This window comes from Apium graveolens, unplaced genomic scaffold (genome assembly GCF_009905375.1).
Source record: "Apium graveolens cultivar Ventura unplaced genomic scaffold, ASM990537v1 ctg432, whole genome shotgun sequence".
In the NCBI taxonomy this organism is placed as follows: domain Eukaryota; kingdom Viridiplantae; phylum Streptophyta; class Magnoliopsida; order Apiales; family Apiaceae; genus Apium; species Apium graveolens.
In genome coordinates, this window is record NW_027418490.1 from 69,451 (window position 1) to 86,654 (window position 17,204).

The window sequence follows — 17,204 nt, forward strand, 5'->3', positions numbered from 1 at the left end:
AATAAAAGAGGAGACGGGGAGCGAGATGGGCTTGATCGATTGATGGATGAAGGTTGAAAAATAAAGAAATGGTGGCTAAAACTTTAATTTCGGGGGTCGACTCTCAAAACCCTAAAAAAAATATCATGAATCAGTAGAATAGTTAATTTGTACCTAGTTTTGTTACAATTAAGTCGGGGTACTAGTTAAAGTGATATATTCTACGCTACTGTACCATGTTCTTTGAATCCATCCAGGTAGACAGTAGGCTGGAAGTCGAAAAATTAATTATTTTATTAGTTTATTTTGCGCATTAATATGTCTCGTTTGTATATTATTTTTTATTTTTATATTTTTCGATTTTATAACTAAAACCGATTCGATTATAACCGAACTAGTATTTTTTAAATCGAAACCGAATCCAAACCGACGGTTGCGGTTTTTAATTTTAGAAACCGAAAGCATATAGTTGCGGTTCCAGTTTTATCCGAAAACCGAGCCGAACCGGCCAATACTCTCCCCTAATTTATATGATGATGTCTATCCTTTACAATTTTTTCATTTTAAGTTTTCTACCTATAAAACTATTTCTCTAAGCACCGAAATGAATTATTTGAATCATTTTCTCTTCGTAAATATCAGAGATTCCAAAATCGTTCCCAAAATAATTCAGAAATGATGGGTTGTCAATTAGTTATTGGGTATTCCCTTATAAATTAATAGGATTTCGTCTGTATATTTATATGAACTCCATCAATTAAAACATGTCAATGTCAAGTTTAATTTGGGAATAAAATTGAGATCTATACTAAGCTCCATAGCATTGTTCTTTAATTAATCATTCTCGAACCTGATCAGATAACTTAAGTGATAAATTTTTATTTTTGTCATTTTATATCATGGATTCGAATTTCGTTCACCCTAAACTTTTATTAAGACATATACTAATTAGCTATAAGGTATATAAGCCTAGTTATTTTAATAAATATTATTCTCATTTTGCTTTCTCATTTATGCAAAATAAGTATCATCTCGTACTTTTTAACGCTGTGCTCCCGAGATGTTTTGGGAGAGAAGAGAAGAGATGGGAGAGAAAAAAAGAGAAATAGTAAAAACAAATAAATTAGTCGTGTGCTCCCCAGTTTGCGTAAAAGAAGAGAGAATGTGACCAAAAAGATTAAGATAATGTGAGATGATCTTTCCAAATCTTCCCATTTTTGGGAAGAAAGTTTGCGGAGAAATTATAAGAAATTTTCTCTCTGGATCATTTCTCTTCTCTCACAAAAAAACTCGGGAACACGCCTTGAAAATAAAATTTTAAAATTATCATTTCTCTCTCTTTTCTCCATTTTCAAATTTTGAAGCATAACATAAATATATACTTAAAAGATTTTTTCACATTAAATTATAGACTAAATATAGACCGTCTCTAGCTACAGGGGTGTTCATGAGTTCACAAATTAAACCGACCCAATTCTCTGTTCGACCGACCAAACCAATAAATAAAATCCGATACTTGATTGATTTAAAATCATTTCAAACCGAATTAAACATGCTGAGTATTGATTTTACATTTTTTTTGGCCAACCCAACATATTTAAACTAAAAATTTTGTTCAATAACTTTTTTTCCACTAATTTTGTTCAATAATTTAAATAAATATATTTATATATTAGATACAACTACGTTATACAATATGTCATACTTTAACCGATAAAACTATTTTTATATTTTGTATTTGTGTAATTGAATTATGACACAATATACATTACTAAACTTATAATATTAGTCAAAATAAAAAATTATCACTTAATTCTAGGATATTACGTATTTTAACTATAATTCGAATTTTTGAAACACTTTCTCTCTATAAATCTATACTATACTATTATAAACAGAACACCCTCTATTTGGTAATTGCTCGGTATAGTTGTTTGGTAGTTGCTCGGTAAAGTGGTTTGCTACGACAAATAACAACGGTCAGATCTAAAGTCAGAAAAATGAGAACCATTGGATACAATAATAAAATATTATTATATTAATATTTAAACTGCTCTCATGAATTTAGGGTTCGAACCCCGTCAACAGTTTATTATATTTAAACTTTTATATTCTTTATTTAAACAATATATTATATTATATTATTTATTTTCAGTCAAGTTTCAAATTATTATAAAACATAAATTGTTATAATTTATTATATTTTTCGATTTATTTTTCAACTATTAAAAATTATATTATAAAATATATTATTAAAAAATATCGAATGTTAAAAACAATCCGTGTATCACACGAGTTACAGGGTAGTATATATAATATTGTTAACTGATTTAAACTTTAAATCAACCCAAACCGAAAACCAATATACAAAGGGAGAGGATTGATTACAAATATATTTTTCACAATTTGAATTAAAAAATTTGAAATCTACTTAATAGAATCGGATTGATAAAATGTTTGGAACGAACTGGGTGAATGAACACCCCAGCCCCTTCTCCATCTTTAGTGCCAAAATCCGTGCACCAGCTTCATTTCCCTCTACTAAACCAAACCCAACAGATACATACATCATACATACACACCCCACCCACAACCATCTCGATCTCATCATTCCAAAATGGTTATGTTTCTTCCCACATTTCAAACCACTACCACTCTCCACCCCTCTTTTATTAACAATTATTATCCTACAAATAATGCTTTAATTAATCATAATCTAAACTTATCTAAAACCCTAAACCCTAGCTCTTTCAATTACTCTCCTTCTACTCATTTCCACAAACTCTCCGCATACAACTCTTCTTCTTCTTCTTCGCCTAGAAGAGGCAGGAGATCATTCGAAAACGATGACGATTCTTTGTACAGGCGAATCTCTCCTGTTGGTGACTGGACCGTCTCCATTGTTCCCATTCTTGATCAGTGGATTTCGGAAGGTAAGAGTGTTAATAAGGTGCGCCTTCAGCGGATTATTCGGGAATTGAGAAAGTACAGACGTTTCAAACACTCGCTCGAGGTACATTTTCGATATTGTACAATGTATGCTTGCTTCTTTATTGTGTGTTTGATAATTGTGAAAATTTTAATGTGATTCGATTACATGCTTGATGTTAAAATTTACCTACGGGATTGTAATTGAGGTGGTTTAGAATTGGAGCTATAATGAAAGATAATATTAGACTTTTAGGCCATGTTTGTTTCGTGGGATTATAATCCCGGGATAATAATCCGGGGATAATTAATCCCATCAAAATTAGTCCTATGGATTAAATAATCCTATCCTAAGTTTGTTTGGAAGGATTAAGTGTAATGTTGGAATATAATCCTTTAAAACTTTATCCTATGTTTGTTTTGTGGGACAGTACTTGAGATTGGAATATAGTCCTTTAAATTTTCCAATCCTATGTTTGTTTCATATGAGATAACAATGAGGGGATTATAATCTTATAAACATGACATAAGACCATGTTTGTTTAATGGTATTAAGCAGGGGATAGGATTATAATCTTTTAAATTTTTCAATCCCATGTTTGTTTTGTAAAAAATTAGTCAAGAGTTATCCAAGGTTTATAATCCTTTAAATTATCATATCCTATGTTTGTTTTGTTGGAGAAAATGATAGGATTATAATCCCATCTAATGCTTGGTGGGAGGAGGTATTGTTTTATTCTCTCTTACAAGTCATTTTTTAAAAGATTATAATCCCCCTCATTGTTATCCCATTTGAAACAAACATAAGTTTGAAAAATTTAAAGGACTATATTCCAATCTCAAGTACTATCCCACTGAAAAATTTAAAGGACTATATTCCAATCTCAAGTACTATCCCACAAAACAAACATAGGATAAAGTTTTAAAGGATTATATTCCAATCCTACACTTAATCCTTCCAAACAAACTTAGGATAGGATTATTTAATCCATAGACTAATTTTGATGAGATTAGTTATCCCCGGATTATTATCTCGGGATTATAATCACACAAAACAAACATGGCCTATGGGGATTATAATCCTTTAAAAAATGATTTGTAAAGGGAATAAAACATTACCTCCTCCCACCAAGTATTAGAGGGGATTATAGTCCTATACTATACTCCAACAAAACAAAGATGGAATTGGATAATTTAAAGGATTATAATCCTTAGATAATCCTTCACTAGTTTTTTTACAAAACAAACATGGGATTATAAAATTTAAAGGATTACAATCCTACCCCCTACTTAATACCATCAAACAAACATGGCTTAAGTTATTAAGATAGAATAAAGCTTGGGATGAGGATAAAGTTTATGTATTTTTTGAGGTACTCTGGAATTATATCATTTGGCCTTGAGGTTTTATAAAGATATTATTAGAGAAAGTGTGGATACAGAAGTAGGAATAATTTTTTTTAACGAAGCAAGGCAAGGGTGCTGATGGAAAGGTTATGCGAGAGCTTCTATCCACTTCTCTACTCATTATCCAATACCAGGAAGATAATTCTCGGATTTGTCCTTTATTTGATTAAAAGAAAACTGGCAACATGACTTGGGAAAAAGAAATTCCTATTGATTATCTTCCTTTCTTTTTTCCAATTTTAAATTCAGGAATGCATTGTAAATGTGGAGTGGATTTCTGTATTAGTGGTAAGAGGGGTGGATTATGAAAGAAGTTTATATGTTGTAACTTTTTAAGTATTCCTGTGTGGATCCAAGGTTTTCAAAGAAGAAAGTGCACTATAAACCCAGCAGTACCTACCACAAGCTAGCAACAGAACTACTTTTTTAATACTTGTGAGAAGGATATTACTTGCTATCCTCAGCATGACCGAATCAGTGTAAAGATTAATTCCTTACAAAATTCATTTCTTGGTTGAACGAGGTAGAATGAAAAAATAATTGGTGTGGAGGACAATAATATTTTATTGTATAGGACTATAATATTTGAACCATATGTGGTTATTGGTTTTGCTTTTTTAGTTACCAGGAATAAGAATTAAGAAGTCCCAGATATAGTTATTATATCCTCAACTAATACACGTCTTTCTAAATATGTATGTTCCCCTGCAAATGTTTCTGGCTTTCTGCTCACGTTTATCTACTTACCGGTACCACCGAACTAGGTCAAAATTCATCCTTTTTATGATTGTAGAATTCTTGTCAAGCTAAAGCAACTTGCTAACTTGAATTCATCCAATGAAGGTCTTAAATATATGTATCAGTACTGATAATGAATAGGTAAAGCATCAGAGTTATCTCGTGAAAAGTCAGCATCACAGATCAGCACACATAAAAGCTTCTAGTGTAGAAGTGAAAGCTAGTCACAGCATATATCTGGCATTTAGTTAGAAATATAGATAGAGATCAGATGTGTATGCAAATAGAAGGTAGCGATATAAATATAGTGTAGAACATTACATTTAGACTCAAGCATTCATAACAAATTGTGTCATTAAGTTCTTGTAAATACAAGTTTATATTCTTATTTACTCTGTAAATATGTAAATCTGTCAAGTACCCTTGTATTCTAGATTAGTTTTGTGTTCAAGTCTTTCTTATTGTTATATCAGGTTTCTGAGTGGATGAGTGACATTCTGTGTCTTAAACTTTCACCTGCTGATATGGCTATCCGGCTGGACTTGACCTATAAAGTTCATGGGATTGACCAAGCTTTGATCTATTTCAATAACATCCCAGGACAAATGAAAGACGTGGAGGTTTATGGTGCACTTCTTCACTGTTATGCTGAAGAAAAATCTTTGGAACGAGCAGAGGACCTCATGCAGAAAATTAGGGCTTTGGGACTGGAGATGGACACAATTAGCTATAATGTCATGCTTAACCTCTATTGTAAGACTGGAAGCTATGAAAAATCAAAGTCTTTGATACATGATATGGAAGAGAAAGGCATTAAAAAGGACAAAGTTACCTATAGCATCCAGCTAACAGCCTGTTCCAGCAGCAGTGACACTGAAGAGATTGATTTGATACTTCAAAAAATTGAATCTGATCCTGAGCTGGTTTTGGATTGGAACACCTATACCATTGCGGCAAATGTATATATGAAACTTGGTTGTGTAGACAAGGCTTTGGAGATGTTGGTGAAAGCTGAGGGATTAATACTGACGGCACACAAAAAGAATACTGGATTTGATTTCCTTCTGACACAATATTCAAATTTGGGTAATAAAGCTGAAGTAATGCGGGTTTGGGAACTGTATAAGAATATTGAAAAGGTAAACAATAGCGGGTATATACGTATGATCCCATCGCTTTTAAAGTTTGATGACATAAAAGCTGTGGAGGATGTCTTTGAGGAATGGGAGTCCAGTAAGCTGACTTACGATTTTCGGATTCCAAACTTCTTGATTGGTTATTACTGCAGAAAAGGTCTTATGGGGAAAGCTGAAGCTCTTCTAGACAGAGCCAAACAGGATGGAAAACCTCTACCTTCAACATGGTATTATTTTGCCACAGGTTATATTGGTTGTGGTGAACTTCCAAAAGCAGTAGAAGCAATGAAAAGAGCCATTTCAAAGTGTCAACGAGGTTGGAAGCAACCAAGCACAGATATCTTGATGGCTTGCTTGGAATACTTGAAAAAAAACAAAGACGTTAAAGAAGCAGAGGAATTTATAAGGTCCCTTGTTGTTAAGGATATTGTATCCGCTGACACTGAAAAGGAGTTCTTGGATTATTCTGGCATTAGCAAAGAAGATCGTGATTCCAACAAATCTAGTGAAAGGGATTTGATCGTAGTAGGCGAAGTATGTGAACCGTAAACGTGAAGCATAAAAAACTGTCCGGGAAGCGATTAGCTCTTTTTTTAACAACGAACCAAGTTAGGAATGGGTATTTAGGCTTTTTATTTTGCGCGTGATGTCATATTGGATGCAGAAACTTATCAGTGGTTTATTGCTGAAGCAAATTGGCGTAATGTGCTACCAAAGAGGTACCATATGCAAGTAATAGCAATTCCGGAGAAGTAGTTTACCAAGTGCTTATTTAGTTGACTTATCAATACATGAGCATTTCAAATTTATGGGCATTAATTATTGGCAAAAATATTTGGTTGAAGATATTCACGGAAGTACTGTTTGTGAGAAGCAAAGTTGTTTATATAGCCAGAGTAGGCAACTTTCTTTAAGGTAATATATCAAGTTGTTTCCGCACCATTAATTCATCATACCCCTTAATTCATCATACAACAAAACAAGTGTTAATAGTTCATTAATTATCAATTTAATTGTAGATCAGAAAATAACAATTATATATATATGGGTGACAATCCATAGAGCTTTCCCTTATATAGAGGTCCGTAGAGAAATATTATTTAAAAAATGTAAATACACATTTATTTTTCATTTTTTATGATATATAGTTACAAATTTTAATTACCAAATTAAAAATAAAGTTGCACATGTTTTTTTTTAAGAAAATCATTAAAATTTGATTAAATAGTTTAAAGTGGTTCTGTAGTAGAATTACAGTAAAATCATACTTATCTCAAATTATTTCAGAGTAGAATCAAATTTAAAATCATTTTTTTTGAAATTTCAATTGCTAAATATTATATTATATTTAAATATAATTATTATTCTACATTAGCAACGAATTTGATAAATATCTATCATTCCGTACGGTTCTCTTTTATAAAAGGGTTATCTCTTGAAGAAAGACATATATATATATATATATATATATATTTTTTTTTTTTCCTATTAAGAAAGATGCCATTCCCATTGATTCATGATAGTCATACAAAAGGTATCACTTTCTAAATTTTTTACAATTTCACATATTTAGGATTTAATTCGATACAACTAATCAGCATTCATTTTTTAATTGAATATGATGATTACATGATTCCTTTGAATCAATCATAGATAGAAATAGGTGTAAAAAAAAATCAAAGATAGAAATAGACAGAAGTGGAATGATTTATATAAAAATAGGATTGAACAATTTAATTAAGTTTAAATTATATTAATGATTGTTTTGTTTTTATCCAATGAAATTAAAAGTAAAAGTATAAAAAATTGAAAGTCAAGTTTTCAAGATTTTCACTCAATTTGAGGTTATAAATTATAATTCAATAACACAACAAAACCAATATCATTTAAACTTATCTCCTAATATTCTTTCAGAAATAACTTATTGTGAACATTATAAATCTATTAAAAAGTAAAAATATTATAAAAAAATTATATTTTAAATAAATTCATAAATTTTTAGTGAGAAATATATCTCAAATTAACTAAAAAAGTAACATGACTAACACATAATTTTAAATAAGTTTGTAAGTAAAATATTATCTCTGGTTTGTGCACTCTAAGGTGAGCATATAGTGTGCATCAAACTTATTTGCATATAACAAATTCCGATCAAATTTTTTGGTCTAAGTCATCATAATTTGCTTGGCTATAAAAGCTCACACATATATACATATAATAAATTCCGATCAAACTCTTTGGTCTAAGTCATCGTAATTTGCTTGGCTACAAAAATTTTAGTTGGCTTTCATGTTAAAAATCAAAATCATAATACTATCTGTCTCCAAAAAAGTTGTTATTTTATTAAACTTTATATAAGTCAAGTCAGAATTAATATTTTATCAATTTAAATAATAAATAGAAAAATATAACCTCTTCTTTTGCCCAGAAAATATTGATCCTGGTTGAACTCTTATATCACGTAGAAAATGATTATAACTATTAGATCTATATTTATATTTCAAAGGTTCAGATGGAAACAACTTTTCCCGATTCACAATAATTTTCCTGAAATTTAAATAAATTCGACCAACAAAAAATTATTACTTTAATATTAATTCTTAAAATATAGATCACACATGTCCATGTATTATACGAACGGTCCCCCACCTACAGAGTCGCAGATAGCTAAAATTACTGGATGTCACTCTATATACCTATTATTTAAAATATTAACCACTTCAACAGACTCTTTTTATTAGATAAAATTATAGCTATCAAAGTTTGGTTTTCTAAATTTGTTGATGGTCTTCCCATTAACTATATCAATTTCACGTCAATCTCCCGCCCTTGTCTCTCTTTATCACTGCTTACCAACTGTGACGGCCTCAACCCGGGGTGAGGAGTTGACATCACCAACAATAATAATAAACATAACATAATCCAAATCATTAATTATACATAACCACGACCCCTTTACCAAGACCTTTTCCAGGTTTAAGTATGATTTAGGTTACAACTATTACAAAACCGACTTACAACAAACCATCCTGACGCAACTAACTTAATACAACAATCACATTCCAAACCAATCACGCAATCCAAATAATCCCGAGAATAAATATTTAACTACTACTCTATCTCGAAAATTATAAAATAGAATTTATAAATTTGATATTTTTTTTTATCAAGAAGATACTCAAAATCAGAATTTTTAAATCGTAACTAGAGGGAAGTTAAATTTTTCCGAAGCAAAACACAACCCAACACAACAGGCAACAGCACGCATAAACATGTGCCGCCACCCTCACCGGAAAATGGTGAGGGGCGGCGACATGCACAACACCAGCAATACAGACCGAAATATACACATACATATACACATAAATGTACACACGACTGAGCAGCAAGAATCGAGCAAAAACAGCCGTACCAGAAACACATCGGCGACTCACATGAAAAACAACGATGAAGATGGCAGAGGAACAGAAGAACAGAGGATGGAGGAGAGAAAGGAGGAATCGAATAGAGAAAACATAGAGATGGTGAGAGATACCCAAACTTCGAATTGATTTTACTATAGATCTTCCATCCACTTCAATCTACAGTGATATGGTTGATAAAACTTGATTCTACTTGTCGCGAGCTTCGATTCGACTACTTGCACGCCAAAATCGGAGTTCGATAATACCTTCGAATCACGATTTAATTATGAAGAACATGAAGAACATTTACTACTTTCTCTGGATAATTATGAAATTTTACTGGTGAAATGATTATATGCGCGAAATAAAACTACAGAAATGGCTATTTAAAGAGGAAATTTTGATAATATTCCATGAATAAGCTTTGAAATATTCCTTGAATATACTTTTGGATTGAATATTCCCTGAATATATTTTGGAATATTTCTTGAATATACTTTTGGATAGAATATTCCCTCCCGCTATCTTATTATTCACCCTCATCTACCTCTTGTGATGTACTTATTTTTTCGGTTGTTTTATTTTTTCTCCTCCAGACATGTATATTTTCATCTCTTTTCTTTATGTAATATTTTTGATTTATTGTGTAATTGATTTAATTTAATAAATATTTCTGCAAATACAGTCATTGTTATAGCAAATATGTACTTATATGTATAAATTACTAGGGATTTAGTATCTAAAAATTAGGTATTTATTTAGCAAAGTTGTAATTTTTTAACGTTTTTACAGAAAATTGATGGCTCGTTTACATCTTTACTTATATTCATTTGATTTTGAAAATTTGGTGTTTTCGCAACAACTCCCCTGTCAATCCCAACCCCTCTCTCAATCTCAATCTCACCCAACCCGAATCACAAAAAGAAGCTGTTGTGAAATTGAAAAAGAGAAAGAGGTCCAAAAATTTAAATTTCTTGATTGAAGAAAGATATATTGCTCCTTTCTGCTTGGTTAAACATTAGTATGGACTCGATACAAGGTAAAGATCAAACACATACTTGTTAATAGGATATGATTTGGAAATATTTTAACAATAATGAAGAAGGCTTTGAAAGTGATCGAAGAGCAAATTTTTTGTGTAATTGATGGTGCACTATTAATTAAAAGAGTGGCCAAATTTGTTGGATTCTACAACAACATTTGCTCAAAAAATCAAAGCGAAACAAGTGAGTAAAATAAGTTAATAGTTTATTATATCTAGTTATTTCTGTCTTTCACTCTTGTTGACATTGTGTGATTTATTAATAATGATCAATTGAATATTGTCTTTATATTTTAAACAATCTGTTTTGGTTAAAAATGAGTATTGTTCAATGGTTTTAATCCTCTTTTCTCATGATTTTGTCAATTTGGAACTTTGTTGTTAGATAGGAAATCCTATTAATAAATAGGATAGTTGTTCTTGTGTTTCAGAGTATTGCTTTTAGTAGTAGTACACTAATAGTTCAGAAGTTCTTATACACTTTCAATTCAGCATTTTCTCACCAATTTTTTAAGATAATTATTGATCTGTTTTGATCTTATGCGCGCAAAACCTATTATCTAGGCACAGTTTCTTTTAGTGTGAATTGTGACCTGAGATACCAGTCTTTTGAAATTCTTACTAATATATTTGGTACAATTTTATCGGAGGATGTATTAATCTGTTTTGATCTTATGCGCGTAAAATTTTTACAAGAAAGATTAATTTTTACACTTTGCTAATGTTGGTCCATAGTTTCTCCAATTTTTCAGGGCTGGTAGTAGTAGCATAGTTGCTTGTCGTTTTTACCAATTAATATTTATTCATTCATGTGCTAGTGCAACATCCCTTCTAGGTCTAGCCATTACAAGTTGTAAATGCAGGAAAAAGAACGAAAAAACAGTAAGTAACGATGGATGAATAAATAATATATAGTAAATCTTTATTTTAAGAAATTATTATTTCCACCGTTTTCTGAAATGTGGCCACATTACCAATGAAATGGTGCTGGGACTGAAGTTGGGAAGTCAGATTGTTAAACTTCTTACTTTGAGTGGCAGGATAACACATCTGTATATGCAATTAGGTTCACAGTCCGATCATTGTTCCAGAGGAACAGTGCTCTCTCAAACACCTAAGACTGGAAATAAATTGAGCTTTAAGAAAGTGTTTCCCAATATGATAAGAAAAGAGTAACTACAGAAGTATCCAAGACCATGTGACCAAAGTAAGATATTCGATAAATGTGGAAAAAGTGACGCGTTTATTATATAATTATTTGATAACATCTTGATGAGTGCTATTCCGAAATGTAGACCTGTCATGGTATTATTGTAACTCCCCCAAATCCGGGGTCAGAGAATTTGGTTGTCACGATGGAACCTCAATATAAAATAACTTGTTTAATCAATAAACAATTCCCGGCAATAATATTCAACATCTGCGACCCCAACTATACCAAGATCTTTTCAGATTACAGTTCTAGAAACAAGAATTCCAAATTTTACAAATAATTTTTTCCTTCTTCTTCTAAAATGTTTTTGAACAAAATCCAAATCTCAAAACTAAACCCCCTAGTATAACTTCGAAAAGAAGTATATTAGGTTCAAATACACGATAACATAACTAATATACATACAAATAATTTTATACAATAGAACTTACTTTAATCCCGCATACTCTGGACCAACCATCTTCAGAAAACTTCTTTCTCCGCTTTTCACAAATTACACGGCTTACTGCGTAAGTTATTCCTCTCACTGGAAGATTAAATTTAAAACATGCAAGTATGAGCGAAAGAAATACTCAGCAAATTCAGCATAACATCATTAGAAAGCCTCAAATAATTTGCAGGTTTTTTTAATAAAAATCAAAATTTACACTTTAATAACATTAAAACGATTTTGATGATTTGCAACACTTTTTCGTTAAAATATTTTGATAATTAAGCAATAGAGGCTTCAACAATAATTTAAATTTCAACAAGAATCAAAATATGTAAATAACAGAGAGAAAATGCATTTCAAATCCGTAACCAAGTTTTATTTAAGAATTCAGAAATAAACTTTCATTTAGACTTTTATGATTATCAATAAATGATTGGAATCTCTCAAGACGCATGTGTTGCCTTCGATGATCAGTCGCGAAGCAACACCGACATGCCGAATCACATCCAAAAAAAGGGTACCCCAAAAGGCAACATATTGGCCTATAAAAATGATCATATATATTACAGTATATCGTAATATATGCACACGCTGGGCCGGCGCCAGGATCTCTTACGTAACCATCCATTCTGAAATAACAATAAACTATTATTCCTATTCCACAAAATCGACTTTAATATCAAACATTATATCTCATTGTCCAAGAAACAACCAAGGAATTACTATTTAACAACATTAATGGATTCTAGTAGAATAATTACTATAAGTGTTTCCTAACCAATATCATAAAGACAAGTTATATCGAAATGACAATATATTTTAATTTGTACCATATCGATCATAATCGAAAATACTTGCACATTCAGAAGTAAACATTTTGATAAGTAAAGCATAAACTATTCTAGAATTAGAATAGTGGTGAAATACTTGCCTTTGATTTTAGCAATTAAGCACATCGCACTAACACAATATCTTTGACATTCTAAATTTTCATATCACCACCATCTTTTTTACAAATTCTCGGATTTGCCGCCCATGCAGTGTTGCAAACCCATTATTCAATATTATTCGACTTTACTCTTCATCTATTCTGTCAGGTCTTAATAACTCTATCGTAGGAACATATTTCACATAGCACGTAATCACATAATTCATGCAACATGTAATTCAGATCATCACAACATTAGCCTCGGTATGTCTAAAACTGAAATCAAGTCAATATACGACTTTTCGGTAAATTTACGACTCAGAAAAGTTTATAGAATAAATGACCTTTTGATACAAAAGGATTTAGGTCTTGAAAGTATTTTTAATGGAAGCGTAACATCTTTCCGAGTCTAGCCACGTTCGTTTCATTTAAATCACTTTAACGGTCTATTTAATAATGAATTAATAAGAATAATTCAATTATTATTAAAAATAATTGAATATCCAAATTAATTAAATATTAATCCTAATTTAAATAAATAACTATAAGAGTATATAATTAGAAATGATTTTTCAAATTTTAGAAATTTTTATAAAAATTTGGGTTAGAAATGTTTTTTTTTGGTTTGAAATTTCAGATTTTGAAGATCAAACGCGTTCTTGAGCATGAATGCTTCATGAACACAACAATGGTGCCCAGATTCCGGTCATCTTCTCTAGTGACTTGAACGAACTCCGGAGAAGCTCTCAAATACTCAAAACATCACAGTTTCGAATGGGTTTCGACATATTCATGTCATAAATCAACCCAACAATTCGAATAACACAACAACAACAATAAACGAATCAACAATCATAAAAATCGGCCAAAATCCGAGAAAAAAGGCGAGTTTCGAATTTTTTTCGGCAAGGCATTAAACGGAAACCAAATTCGACGCTCTATATATCAAAAAGAAACTCTCAACAACTACAACCTATTATAATCAACTATATAAACAACCCATCAATAACGAAGATGGAAAATCGATAAACATCTACTAATAAAACCCATGAACTTGTTTAACCATTTGGGAAATCAATCAAAGCATATATTTACATGAATCGACGCTGTTAGTCTCTTAACAATATGACAAGAATTACAGAAGGGGGGTTGAATGGAATTATTGAAACTTTTTTCTTTCAAATAAAAATTGTTCTAACTCGAATATATATATATAAGTATGAATTGATTAGCACAATGCGGAATAGTTACTTAAATGAATCAAAATACAAGTAATTAAAAACAAGAGTCTTTAAAAACTTTCTAGTGGATTTGAATGATTCCACCAGAGATATATATTATATATCGAGAGAATCCTGTGTGCAAATTGCTCACAGCTGCTTACAAATGTTGAACAACTAAGAGTACAGAGAAATGCTAAGAATTCTGCTTACAAATATTTCTCTGCTTGTTTTTTAGATTATTCCCTAGTTGCTACTTCTTGGTTTATATATATCACCAAGATTACAAAGTAATGAGACAGGATAATAAAATAAAAACTATCTAGTCTAATACAATGCTACTTCATTACTCTATTCCAGCATCTTTGAATATCTTCAAAATAGTATGGAAATGGCAATGCTTCTTTGTTCTCGAAAACCCAGTTGAATAGGCTATCACATTCCATTTGCATCCACTCGACGCATGTGACTGTGTTGTCACTGTCAACAGATATTTGAATTCTTTATCCGTTGGGTTCATGATCATCCGTCGAGTTATTGATCATCCGTCGGGTTGTTGATCATCCGTCGAATTCATTGTTTGCTCATCTGTCGGGTAGTAATCAGGCACTTGACTTCATTTCACTTACACATTATTACAAGACATCATCTATGTACAATTAATCAACCTATTCTGCATATCTAACTGAGGTCAACATGACTCAAATACTACTACAGATTCTAAACAATGTGTATGCAGAAATGTGCTACTGACTTATTGTTACATAAGCTACTCACTCGATGGATAATAAGTCATCATCCGTCAGGACTATATTGAGTCATCCGTCGGGACTATAAACCTTATCCGTCGAGTGCTACATAATTTCACTAAGTAAAATCTACCAAGTTGTTTTGTTCATGAAATCATCAAGTACATAACATATACACAACAATCTCCCCCAATTGATGTCTACTGGAATTGTAGCCATAAATTAAGAGACACTTGATGATAACAAAACACCTTAAAATTATAACTTTTAAAAGACAGTAGATAATACTGAAAAGTGCTTCAATTAACAAAATGTACAAAGTTTTGCTCACAGTCATTTTCAAGATGCTCCTCTAGCCTGAGCAGATTTATCTAGTTCCTTGAAGATCTGGATCTCTTTCCAAGCTTTCTGTTGTTTTCCTCAATCTGATTTTGGAGTTGCCTGTGGAATTCCAGTTCATCAGATTCTGAGAGATTTAACTTTCCTTGCATTTCCAAAAGAGTCTCATTGTTGGAGATGCTCAATTGGTCTTCTAATCTGAAAAATCATCTCACTACTTTGTCATCCATGAACTCCATCAGCCAGTAGGGCCTTATATGCACTCTTCTCCCTGTGTAGAGGATAATTAGAGTCTTTGGGAGTGCATCTTTAGCTCTAACACTCCTTAGTTCTTCAATCTTCTTCAGTACCAATCTTCTTGCAGTAATGTTAAACCCAAAGTTCTTCTTGAAGGATGAATAAACTTTAATCAATATAACTTGGCTTTCTTGAAGGATCCTATGAAGTGGCCACTGAATCTCTTTTCCTCCTTTGTACTTGAACACTAACCTTTCAGGTAGGTTTCTGTATGCATCAATTCCTCTCACTTCATCTAGATAGAGGTTTAGATCAGAAAATTCTTTGATGTCACACAAGTACATGTAATCTCCCTTATTGGCTTTAGATTGAGCTTTGACTAGAGATTTAGATTTGAGAGGTGACAGCTTCACTTTCTTGACTGCTCTTGACTTTGTTCTCTTTGGCTTGTTAAGGATTGGCAAATAGAAGTCAGGAATTTGTATGTTCTCCCATTCTACTGATTCATCCTTAGGCACTATAGGTTCACCATGGATGTTCCTGTAAGGATCCACCACTTTGATATCTTCAAATACCACAGAGGGTTTTGAAGCTTGAGTTGTAGTTGGAGTGGATTCCTTGGGAAACTGATTCTCCAATTCCTTATCAAAAATGTCCAATTTCCTTTTAGTTCTTTTAGCCAATTCCTAGATTCTTGGAGACTTATTCTGTTATTCAACTTGCTTCTTTGATTCACTAACTTCAGATGGCTAAGAAGGAATTTGTTGTGATGAATTTACAGCATGTAGCTTGGCCAAGATAGCAATTTGCTCTTTCTTTTGTTTAGTCTTTTTAGCATCCAGAGCATCTTGCTTCTTTTCCTGCTTCAATCTAGCCTTTTCTTCTCTCTTTACTTGAGAAAATTGAGGATGTCCAGCCACCACACAAATTTCTTTCCCATTCCTGAAAATTTTAGCAATCCTTCTTTTTGAAGCTGAGTCAGCTGGATCTTTGTAGAAAGCAATTGATCTTGACAGAAGCTTCTTTTCATCAGGCTTAGGTGTCTCATACACAGTATCCAAAGGGTTCTTCAATGATGATTTTGAGTAGTTTACCCTTGGTTTCAGAATTATTTCAGCCTTTGGAGATTTGATGCATGATGGCTGTCCTCTTTCCAGATAGTTCATGCTAATCTCATTCACACTAATTTGCTTGATTTGAGAGTGATGGATGGCTGACATAACTGGCTCCTTGACAAGTTCAAATTTCTTCTGTATTTCCTCATCAATCTTCTCCCAGTTGACTAAACTCAACTTCTCCTTATCAGCTGCTCTTATGTTGGCTGCTGCTGTATTGATCAGATCAATACTGTTTGTAACTGGTGGCTTTGAGATAGTAATTGAAGGCACAATTACTTTATTGATTTGAATCTGAAGCCCCTCCCCCTTACTTGGTCCTTTCTCCCCCTTTTT

General features: G+C 31.9%; 1 protein-coding gene across 1 annotated transcript; it reads left to right on the top strand.

Moving 5' to 3' along the window:
• The first annotated feature begins 2,433 nt into the window (after window positions 1-2,433).
• LOC141701743 (pentatricopeptide repeat-containing protein At2g20710, mitochondrial-like) lies at window positions 2,434-7,109 on the top strand. Its single transcript, XM_074505386.1, has 2 exons — window positions 2,434-2,992; window positions 5,526-7,109. Exons 1-2 carry the CDS (start codon window positions 2,597-2,599, stop codon window positions 6,735-6,737), a joined length of 1,608 nt encoding a protein of 535 aa, XP_074361487.1. The 5' UTR covers window positions 2,434-2,596; the 3' UTR covers window positions 6,738-7,109.
• The last annotated feature ends 10,095 nt before the right edge of the window (window positions 7,110-17,204 follow it).

Coding starts and splice junctions, on each gene's coding strand:
- LOC141701743 (XM_074505386.1), top strand. CDS start 2,597: ATGGTTATGTTTCTTCCCACATTTCAAACCACTACCACTCTCCACCCC. Junction 2,993..5,525: donor GTTTCAAACACTCGCTCGAG/GTACATTTTCGA, acceptor TTGTTATATCAG/GTTTCTGAGTGGATGAGTGA.